General features: G+C 38.2%; 1 protein-coding gene across 1 annotated transcript in view; it reads right to left on the bottom strand.

Annotated features, from left to right (window-relative positions):
- ASXL3 (ASXL transcriptional regulator 3) overlaps nt 1-12622 on the bottom strand; it is a 55786-nt gene that overhangs the window by 18985 nt on the left and 24179 nt on the right. The window contains exon 7 of the mRNA XM_053467458.1: nt 1240-1357. Within this exon, the coding sequence (XP_053323433.1) occupies nt 1240-1357 (118 nt within the window). The remainder of the gene's footprint in view (nt 1-1239; nt 1358-12622) is intronic.

Genomic DNA, 12622 nt, shown 5'->3' with positions numbered 1-12622 from the left:
ATAATTAGCAGGAGCACAGTGTCCTTTTTTCTGCTACATTCCTTTTTTTGCAGGACACCGGAGACAAGAGAGACGATGGGCTGCTGATTCAGATAGGAATGCAATCAATAACTTGCTGAACCCTACAGCAGATAAGAGAGATAGAGCTCAGCTAATGCAAAGCTTTGAAGAGAACCCCAGATGAGTGAGTACCTGCTGGTAAAATTATCTGTAATAGCGTACACTGTTAACTCAATCAGCGGTCAAATACGTCGAACACAAGAGCTTGGATCAAAACCATCAAACTGCAATCTATGTGCTGTTTAGAAATCAGTTCATTCTTTGAATACATGTATTTAAAATTACTCCCAGATTTGGTGAAATATCCCTTTTTCAATACATTTTCATAGGCAGCCAAACAGACTGATGTCGGCTATACAAAGTTACACAACCCTTTGCCTTCGGCAGTAACCCCAACAAAAAGTACAGCACAAAGCAATAAAGTGTTCCAAAGGAACAAAATCAAATGGTACATAAACAGCTACTAAACCCGCACCCAGTCCATTTTGGAATTGTGAAATAATTGTACAGATGCTTGGATGTTTATGAGAATATTTGCAATGGGAACCAAAAATGATGTAAAAGTGTTAAAAATGTCTCTCCCACTAGCAACCCTAGCAAAAAAAAAAAGAGGACAAAAAAAAAGAAACACTCATTCATGTGGCAAACGTAGAATGAATGAATAGTTAACTTCTTGGCAAAGGAATTCAAGCAAACAATGAGCAGTGCATGGAATGAGGAGAATGAATATCTTTAGGACATCACCAACCAAATTAAATCATTCCGTATAAGTTACTGTAACTGCGTTATACTTCATTAATGTCTAGTCATATACAAGAGTGCGCTAACACTTCTATGAAAAAGGCAAAAAACAACATTGTGTAAGAGAGATACATTTGCAGGCATTTGAGCCGGCATGCGGTCTTCGAATACATTTCTATTTCTGTGACTCGGTTCCCGATCTTTGTGCGGCGGCCGTTTAATTCTGCCGTGCAGTCTGTATTCTGACACACAGCCACACGGTTACATTTCAAACAATCAATAGGTCTTCATTCAAGTACCTAGAAAATGTATTTTTCACAGCACTAGGAGGGAGCAGCTGCAATAGCCCGTTTATGCAGCTTTCCTTTCATCACTCCGTCCACCCTCAACATATAGGCTTGTTGCTAAGGATTTCTTTTAAAATGCCTTCAATCTTACCTGAAGGAGAATCGGACTGCTCATCCGACACCTTTAAAGGCGTCAGGACAACACGAGGCACGGTCTTGTTTACCATCATAGAGACCCCATTTCTCCTCTTCTGCTGCTGCCTCAAAGCCTAAACAAAGAAAAGAATACAGTATAAGGTTAGCCGGCGACATCAGCTAGCACTACGTTCAAACAACCACTGTGCAAAAAGCACATCCAACATCCCCCACAGCCTCCTAGAATTTATGGCAGCCTTACATGAATTATACGCCGCTCGTCCTCAAACACGGGACTGTGGAAAAAAAACAGCCGTGTGGAAAAACAAACAAAAAACCACCCGAAAACTTGTAGTTCCGAAGACACGCAGACGCAGGCACCTAGCTGCGTTTATATCATAGCTCATGACAACAAAGGGAGCTATTAGCCGAGAATACTACCTCATATTCCCCCCACATCAGGGGCTTTTAACACCGTCATTTCCAAATCACACAGACAGAAGTGTTGGAGAGCCGTATGTATAGGGCTGCGCATCTCCCTCAGGTGCATCTGCTCCGTTATCCTGCTCAGTCAATCAAGTTAAACAGAGAGTGTCATCAGTATGTACAGCATGTAAGGACTACAGTATCGATGCACTCGCTCAGCCGTGTGGAGTGCTGCACAGAAATCACTTAACATGGCAGGAATCGTTCATTTCTATGATGACGAGGAATCGCTCCTAATCTCAAAAATCTAAAAAAAAAAAAAAAAAAACAACTTGCAACACTTGAGCTTTTGTCTGCTTGCTTTTAGAGATTAACCTTTAAAGAGCCAGCAAGATCGGAAAAAAATAAATGAATGGTGGAATTAATAAATCACAACAAATGACAGGGATCTTTCTCCAGAAGTCCCACGGATGAACTAGCGCTGAATACAGATGTCATTCACCATAACACTTGAATTAGTCGAGCATGGTTGACGTTAGATTCCTGACACACACTATATGTCTGGGATTCACCAGGTTGTGACATCGTGCTGTGAAACGGTTAATTGCAGAATCGCACGGTAAAGAAACTGTAATTTTGTAAACGTGAAAAGAACCAAAATCAGCAAAGATGAATACCCTGCAACACAAAGAGACCTTTACAGCTTAAACAGAAATCGCCTTCGCAGGTCATTCGCGCGTGTAACCCTTGAACTGCCATCGACATGTTACAGCCTTATAATCGCCTGCTTTACAGTCGTTCGTGTTAATGTCAATTCCCTTATTACGGAAAAGTAAACAAGCGCTCAGCATACACCAAGGCAGTTCACGGTTACAACACCAATTATTCACATCATTAAATAAATGCATTTGGCCAGCGAATGCATCTATTATTGTCTCTATAGTCAGTGATCTGGCACCAAGACCAATCATTTCTTGCTGCAAAGCTTCAGGGACACACTGTGTAAATATGCAAGAAAAGGGTCATTATAAAGCTAAACAAAAATAACATTTCTCAGCATCTTTGAAACAGGAGGAACCTTTTTTTTCCCATTGGCAGCGATGGAGTCTTAATTAATTTGCAAAATCAAATGGAACCTTAAAATAGATTTATTATCCATTTTCTTTCACCGTGCGGGAAACAAATGAAAAAGCCGTAAGAATGGATGTATAAGCCTCGGGCGCTACTCCCGAATACTACTTGTTATGGCAATATGGGACAATTCTTTTCTCAATTATTTTTCCTCGGCAATTCAGATGGTGATTGAGTGAGCAAATACGCTAAAACATTCCGACCTCCATTACCGCCAACAAATAACACGTAACAAACGCATAACATGTTCTAATAAACAGCCTCAGTGAAAAGGCAAACGGTGTGCTGCAGTAGGGCTGTAGCGCAGTGTAATCTTTCCCGTTGTTTACAGTAAACAATGCGCTGATGTATACAGATTAGATGACATTCTAACATTGTCGCTATAATAAAATAACATTGTTAGCCGGCGATACACATACGGAGATGTATTGTCGCGTTTAAAAGGGTCATTTCGACAACATTGTACATCTCTCCCCGGAGACTGTCGTGTATGAACATTCAGAATATCAGCTGGTTAAACCTCAGGGTAAAATCACATGCTTCTTCTCAAAGGCTTTGCTGTGAATAACGTCTGATATTGATTTTCCAGGTGCATAACTAGGCAGCTGGGGGACCCACATACCATATTTTGGGCACCAACATTGATTTTTTTCCCCTGCCTCCTTTGATGAGGATTTCCAGAAGCTACACCACCTGGAGAACCATGTCTTCATGTCTTGCCCTGGCTCCCCGCTAATCTGTACTCATGCGGACTCAAAATATGACATCACAACCCGAGTCACGACAGGTGAAGCACTGGGATTTAAGAGAAGGGGTATCTGAGTGTTCCCTCTCGGTTCGTAGCCTCTGGGTTTACATAAACTTGCAAAATTTGTTACCCCATCGTCGTGATCAACAAGTCTTCTTAATAACAAAAGATAACTAGATGATTAGAGACCTTCTAATGCCACTCTCTGTGGTCAACTGGTTCTATGAGCCATCTGTTTTAAAGGTTAAATTGGTGTTCTTTGTTGTTGGAAAGAAAAAAATTTTTCTTCTGTCAACTTCTGATCGAGCTTCAAAGTGCATATTTTGTTTATGGGAAAACATAAGCTTAAAGACTAGTCTCTCCCATATGAAAGTTCTAAAATTCACACAAATATTACCATTTACTGACAAAATGTAACGCGTTTGACATTGCATATGCTTATTCCTCCTTTTTATGCCTGCTGGGTAAGCTGTTCTGCGTTTTACACTTAATCTCTTCTCTAGCAAGAGGGTACTTGATGAACTGAATGGTAGGAAGGAAAACTATGTCAAGCATGTTACATTCTATCCACGGTGTAGAGAATCTTAATAAAGAACAGAGCAAAATTATAACATTTACACGATTCAATCTTTCTTCAATTATTTTGCCTAAAAAAAAAAATTCTTCAACAAATAAAAATTATGCACATCAAAACGTAAATATACACAATACTAATATTTCGGTAGCAAAATAATCTTTCAGGAGAATTTCTATTTTACTTTTTTTTTTATTTACATGCATAAATTCCAAGCAGTTACGACAAGTCCCATTAATTAATCAAATTAATTTGCCCTGCAAGACGTTTCGCTTTTAATATAACAATAACCACAAAATATAATTACAAAAAAACCCCCACACCATTAAAATGAAATAAATCATTCTTATTCATAAACACATTCCGTGTCTTTTTTTGGGTGGCATTAAATCCATTATGACAGCACAGAAGCTTCCCATCCCCACCACTGGAAAAAGAGGACGTTCACAATCAAACAATAGTGTTGTTCCTGATCATCAAAAACAGCATTTATTTTCACATTATTTTTTGGGGGTTACATTAGGTGTGTGTATGAATGCGTTTAACAAAAACCAGGGGGCACATAGAAAAAAGGGCGGAATTGTTTCAAAGGCCTTTAATAAACAGGGCAAATACACGGAGAAGGCGGCCATTCGATCAGCATTCAGGTAACAATCGCTAAGATACCCCGCATGTACTTCAACAAACCTTATTTTACCCAATTTTCCAAAATAAACAGTCACAATAAAGACGACAGGAAGTATTATGAAAAAAGAAGCTCAAAAAATGAACATTTGTGGTACGAAATATACTACATTATACTTTAAAAAAAAAATTATCACCATTTTCCTATCGCACACTTTTGAATAGAGACATCTCAAGTACCAGGAAAAGTTGTTGGGGATTTTCTATGGCTGGCTGTCAAGTAGCTGCAAACTAGAAATTCTCTGCATCCCCCACAACCTTTTGGTTACAAACCATTACTTTAAATGCAGTGTGTGTGTATATATATATATATATATATATATATATATATATAAAACCAGGTCCTCCTCACCTGTTGTCTCTGTAAATCAATTTGTTATGTTACATACTACTTGTGTCCTGTCTCCCCATTGTACAGCACTACGGAATATATCAATATACGGCGCTATATATATATATTTTCTTTGTTTGATGGCTTAAGGAAATGAATGAACAAGCAAATTAAGAAATATCACTAACTGTATATTCCATAACTCCATTGCTAAGCAGAGAGAAATCTGTAATTTAAAGCCTGGCGCTCTTTTAAGCTTGTAGGTAATAAAACATGCAAATGCTTGTTTGAATTACTACACATAAAGGGGGAGACATTTCAACTAATGCATTGAAAGATAAATTTTCTCAGTGGCATCCATCATAATTTTATTGTTTGAATTACACAATTAAGTAGGTAATAAAAAGCAAGCGCAATGACATACTTTGGCAATCACTGTAAACTAATAGTGAATATGTGTAAATACTTCATCAATCACATGACACAGAAGAAATACAAGCACTAAAATAATGAACAAAAACGCGAGCCAAGCTTCCAACTCCAGTAAATGGAGAAAAACCGCCTAATGTGTCAGCAGAGAGCTTAAAAGGGACACCCCAGTCACTATATGACTGTAAATTCTTGTTTGCACCCCCTGCAAATCCATTGAAGAATTCTGCAGATTCCCCCCATGTGTGTTCGGCTCCTAAGCAAGCAGCTGTACATATGTTTTGCTGGCTGCCCCCATGCGGTATACTGCCAGCCAGCACTAGATCAGTAAGAGTTGCAGTGGGGGGCTAACAAGACCCCCATGCTCATGCGCACAAAGAACGCCAATTGATTTCAATCTGCGAAACCAGAACCATGTAGGTCGTATTGTGTTGCAGCTTCTCCTAAAGGTAAGTCATTCATTAATTCCTTTATTGAAGAACACATTCTAAAGTACTTACTACGTACAATGTTTGCTGGGCATAAGGGTTATAAGAGCCATAATAATGTGTATATACACAATCAGCAAGTGCGATGGGAAACTAAACCAATCAGTCTTTTTGCAAGTGAAGTGTCCCACTTTATGCGTTATCTGTACTGTACTGACAAATGATGTTCATCCGTCTGAAAAATTCATTATTCAAACAAATGAGGCAATGATATTAAAACTGGTTATTAAAGACAAACAGTTCAATTAGTTGCCACGGTGTATTTTTACTCATTCATACACAGGCATAAATGTAACATTCTCTAGCACAAGCTTTTACCCATCAACACACTTTGAACATGTTACTCTTTTTATATCTTTGCCGACTGATTTCCCAGCCAGTAATGCTCTGTGAAGCACAGCATGGCGGGGGATGGAAATGTGCCCCTGTAATGATACCCCAGGGCACTACAGTTATGTCACATGAAAAAAATAACACCCCCAAAACTCGGTTAAAATGTGTGGAGGTATGCAAATGTCTTAAAATGTTGCAGAATTAATATCCCCTGTCACAGTCTGTATGTGAATTATAACTTTATATTAATCACCTCAACAACCGACTCTTTCTATTAATGATTTATTTATCTGTTTGTTAGCCTTTCATTCCATGTGAAGAAGAAAAAACCCCTGAACCCGAACACTTATACCTGGCAGCAGCCAGTGGCTCTTGAAAGCGGGTAAAGAGGGACTGGCCAGCCACCGACATTCAAACAGCTAAAAAATAGCAAAACTAAAATAATAGCATACATTAAATATATGAATGTATTTACACCCTTTAATGTCAAAAAACAGCTTTGGAAAGACTTTCCGGTTCTGAAACAGTTTCTCCTGGCAATACAAAAAGATCTATCCCTGAGCTTAAGTAATTAAGCCCAGTAGCACAATGCATAAATTAATTTAAAAAAAATAAAATAAATGGCAGTGATGACGCATCAAGTTGCATCCAAGTCACATTTGTTTTGGTCTTTTCCCCTTGGATTCATGCCCTGGCTGTTTTGGAAGTCCATGCAGTAACACCACCACTTCTTATCTCTCTCTGACCCCGCTTAACACCCGAGTACACAATCATCAAGAATGCAGGTTTACTACTTTGCATTTTATAATCTTTTTGCAACGGGGGGGGGGGACTATTAGCTTCAATCATCACCCATTATCCAATACATGAAATATCCTATTAAATAAAGCCACATCTAGTCAAAGAACCTGGCAACAGAAACGCCGATTTGTTCGGAACTGATGTGCAATTTAAATGAATACGTGTTACACTTAATGTAAATACTGCATCCATAAACAGACCTGTAATGTAATAGCAACAGTGCTTATAGTTATAGAACAGATTAATAAACAAAAACACATACAGGTACACCAAAAGAAAGACAAAAAATGTCAATCGTCAGGTATGCTCTCTAGGACGCGATTGAAGATTTTTTTTTTTTTTTTTTACATACCAATTGCTTCTCTTAAATAGAGAATTTCAACATTTTTATGTGCCAACCCCTCATTTTGGTTCTACTATCTTACAATGTCAATTTAATATCGTGAAAAACACAGCGTGTAAGATAATCTTAGAAAATTCACATAGTACTGATCAAAGGCCAAAAGCCATAGCAGAGCAACAGGAACTCACCCGCTATGCCGTATGAATAAAGGCTGGAGCCTGCGCTGCAGAATCTTCCACGCTAAATAAATAATGGGAACACAGCACTTCGTCGTTTGATATTAAATCAGAGCAAAAATACACTGCTGATCGTTTGCATTCATTTCATAGCATCATAAAATAAGGCAGCAAAATCAATCAGGATTCTATTATTATTTGTTCTGCAAAGGCTTATTTTATTGCACATTTAAAAAAAAAAAACTGCGAACCAATTATTCCCAGAAAACAAGTGTAAATTGCAAAGGAATCTGTTTTTATGAAAATGTGCTTTTATAGCATAGCATAAAAGGGCGTTAAAAGGCAGGAGTCCAAAATGTGATTATGACTACAAAACAAACATTTTGTATACAAGGTTTCCTTCTATAGACTTCATACAAACAACAGCTGCTCAATAGAAAAACAGAAATAGGGCACAAGGGCTGCAAAGAATGACTTGCCCCTCTATTTATTCTACTATTGCTTATTTGTCACACTTAAAGGCTTCAGATCTTCAAACTAACTTTAAAAAGATAGATGGCAGGTGTGGATAAGCACAATATTGGTATGAAAAGGAATACTTTCTCCGACATAAAGCCACTAATAAGTGCAACAGGTTCACTGTGGACAAATGGACAAAGTGCAAAAGGAAATTACCGCACTCACACAAGTGATATAAAACAATATAGATCCTTATAGAACTGTAGATACTTCCATAATACACGCGTATATATATATGTAGATATCTTTTTTTTTGTTTACACACACATATATATATGTAAACAAAATAAAGAGAAATCCCAATATAGTGTAGTATGTTAAATCTAAATCTAAAACAAAAGCAAACATTGGAGAGACGGTTACAATGTGAAGAGCACAGAATGCTCATGTGATGGTGCATCACCTCTTATATAGTCAGAAGCGTAACTCCACTAAACACAAAATGCAGTTTTTAAATGATGAGTTCATGTAGAGAAGGAAAAACGCTATTCAACCCTACCTGGTCCTTTGTACAAAAAGTTATTGCCCCCTTGGTAACTAAATATATATATTAATATTGTTATTGCATTTTTTGTCCAATTTTGGTGTGTTACTTTTAATAAAATTGTGGTGTGTGGGGGGGCCATTTTCAGTTTTGGCCAAGTGAATCCTGAATTTTTGGTTTTGGTCCAGAATTTTTTATTTTGTTGCATCTCTAATTGAAACAGTTAAGGTTAGTGTTCACAATTCCAAAAATAAGAAAGATGCAAAATGGCATCTATGGGAAAGTTGTTGGACGAACTGCTGACCAAAATAAACAGAAAGGCTCATCTCACATTTGACAAATAACATCTTGATGACCCCCAAGACTTTTGGGATTATATTCTATGGACCGATGAGTCAAAGGTGGAACTTTTTCACAGCATTGTAGGCCCTTGTAGGATGCGGTTTGTATCACCAAGCCGCATTTTTCACAAGGGAACTTGATAGAATTGAGGAATGTACCAATACTCTGCCATGGGCATCAACATCCCAAGAGCTGAAACCACGCAATTTATTTTATTTTAATGGTAGTTATTTCACAAAGTTGGCCCTTCATAATGTATAGTGAAGTCAAGGAGCTGGAACAAATCTCCATTAGGTAAATAATGACCAAAAGTCAGAATAAAAGGTGTGAACACACACTATCACCATACTGGATGTTTCATATTCACATGCGCTGGGTTGATTTAGAGTCGTCATGGTTATTTCTGTATTTATTACATAATTGAGTATAGTTGTAAGAAGATGTTGGTTAATCTGCTGCTTTTCTCCTCTTTTATTTCAGCTTGTGGCTATGTTTCATCAATTAAACTGAACATACATTTCATACACATGCAATATGTATACATACATGTGAATACCTTTTATAACACTGCTTTAGACATTTTAGACACTGACCACTATAGTGGCTATAAAACTAGCCCTAAAAAAAGAAAAGAATATGCTCTACAGGGAATATTTTTTGCAATAAAATCCCAGAGGGTGTATTAAGGTATTTTTAAAAGAGCAGATGATTAATTTGTTAATAAACAGAAAAAAAACACATCCATAATGGGGACGTTGGTTTTTCTGTTAAATCACCTAATTTGCCCCGTCCGAAATGCTGCAAAATGTTCTTTTCTATTCTAATTACGGTAAGTTGCCTGAGTTAGAGTATTCACAAGGAGAATAGGTTACACGGTATTGCTGGGACATTAGCAAAAATTGCATACAGCAGACTTCTGTGAAAACAGCAGATCTTGCCAAAAGTGTGTAATTCCTAAATAAATCTCGAAAGCTACAGCCACATACTTTAAGCCTGCGTGAATTTACCTAGCTAATAATAGTACTAGTATCTGTCTGTCAATGTTCTAAACAGAAACAATGAACAATCAGCGCACAACAAGCAAGAGCGTTTATAATTCACCCAGAGTTCACCTTGCTCTTAATAAAAGCAGAAACTGAGAACCAAAGGGAAGACCAGGATTTCTAGATCTAATCCGCAATCCGATCCAATTCATTAGGAGATGAATACGTAGCCTACTGCAAAGCAACACAGAAAATCAACTATATTATTTACCATTTAATAAACAACCGCACTCACAAGTCTTGCCTAAAGCACAGTATCGGTCTATTGATGCTTCAGATGTGTCGTCTGTGGGCCACATTTGACTGGAACATATGGGGCGATCACTCACTAAAGGGAGAGTTGTGGCTTCAGCACCTTTACTTCACTATACAGTATGATGGACCGACTCCAGTCAGCTTCTGCTACAGTAAGTGCTTGGCTGGCCCTGTATAATGTATAGTTAAATCAATGGGATTCCATTAAAGTCACACACTTAAAGTAAACATTATAATTATACAGGGCCACTTCAGCCATTCCTGCTAGAGAAACCTGCCATTTGCTGTGAAGGAGTTAACACCACAGTTCTCCTGTTAACCCTATTTAATGAATTTAGAGAATGGATATTTAGTATTATTCTGTAAGCTTTATAGGCTTTGTGTAGTGGCTCTCTGACGGCAAAGCACAATCACACCCAAGGGATTGATACCGGGTGATAACGCAGCGACACAGAAAACAAAATGCAAAGCCGGAATATGGTTTATACGCGGACGGTGAGCAGGACATTAGAAAACTTAAGTGGGGAGGCGTTAAAGTATTGCTATGAAATATGTGCCGCTGCATCAAAACCACTGTAAACAGGAATACATTTATCAGAGGTGTTAATACGGACGGGAAAAGTGAAACAGAAAGGGGCAGACAGATACACCAACACATTATAGATTTCCCCGAAGCACAGCACAGACCCCCCCCATGCATCATCAGGATGGACCTTGCTGTATCCCATAATGTGGAAATAAGGTAAATATTTATATGACGGCAATAATCATATTTTTGTTCCAGCTACTTATGATGTATGTACTTGGGACCTTCCTTGATTTGCTCTGGAGTCTCATGGGGAGTTCTAATGTATGCTTTCTACTTAATTTTACATTAAAGGATTAATAGGCTTTGTTTTAAAACACTTGAAGTCGGCTAACCACTGTAAATGAGGCCGTTAACCTGCTTTATCACTGCCTGTAATGTCTGATGTAATCTTACAGCGTGATGACAACCCAGCTGTCTGGAGAGACACAACCAGACAGCAACTGAAACACAGACACTGAAAACACACAACAAACATTATACAGCTGACGATTTCACTATTTCCAACAACTTTACTGCCTGACAAAATGACAACTGACCTGTGACCTCATAATGCATTCAATTTAATTCTCCAAAATAACACAAATGATATATTTTATGATAACACACAAAGTCTGCGCTACTGTCACATCATCGCGTCCAATAAAGTGAATAATAACTCATAAGGCACAATGAAATAATCTGTTCATATCAGGGTTATGTGAATGTCAGTAGAGTGCATCCATGCTGTATTACACACAGGTTAACGGAAGAAGTAACCCTCCTCCTGTCTTGAGTCTGTATCTTAAGTAAGGAAACAGAATCCTACAGAGCGTCTCTCCGCAATTCTCACCGCATCAACTCCCTATGAACACAATAGGTGAGACCGCAGACAGACATCAATCTAATGGAAGCACATGTAAAAAGAGAACAGCACGCTTTACGGGCAAAATGAAAACTTCATTCATGTTGACGAATGAAAAAGAAAGTAGAAATAACGGCAAACACTGACATACTTTATATGGAGTGCACTTCATCTTTCCCAAAATATGCGCTTGTACTTCCAGACGTAAAAAGCACTAGCTGCCATCCATCTCCTGGCTTGTCATTTCTCGCGCGGAATTCATTCTCTGCCAGTATTTTGGATGACGTACTAAGCCAGAGAGCCAAGAATTGCTTTAGTTGCTCTCGCTCAAAGCTTATATTAAATGTACCCAACAATAAATATACCCCGTCTGCAAATCCGCGATTTATTGTTGGGCCCACATTAAAACGCGTGTTCGCCACAAATAATACACGTCTTTCTGAACATGGCACAGGTCACTGCAGCTAAAGTTGGCTTTTGGCAACGAACACAGGTTACAAAAGGTCAAAACTGTAATAAAGGAATATACATTACATTAATTGGAACCATTTGGATGGACGCCTACTTAATTGTTCATTTATTTCTCATAAATAAGAGCTATAACATTGTCTCTCTTGGCTGTGGTTAGGGCAGCGGGCGGAGGGGCTGGACGCCCTCATATACAAATTATTCGGAATTTCTGGATATATCAAATTCATTTGAACGCTAAAAGAGGTTCATTCAATGTCTTTCAAAAGCGGGATATGTTTAAATAGGGATCCTTCATATATTGCAAGCACAACAGACACATGGCAAAACCTTCTGGTAGCACATCTAAACCCTCATATGAATGTCTGTGTTAAATCGGACATTGTGACACGTG

The sequence above is a fragment of the Spea bombifrons genome, chromosome 5 (genome assembly GCF_027358695.1).
Source record: "Spea bombifrons isolate aSpeBom1 chromosome 5, aSpeBom1.2.pri, whole genome shotgun sequence".
NCBI classification, from domain to species: Eukaryota; Metazoa; Chordata; class Amphibia; order Anura; family Pelobatidae; genus Spea; species Spea bombifrons.
The sequence above is the reverse complement of the archived record's forward strand: the minus strand, read 5'-3'. Positions and strand labels throughout refer to the sequence as shown.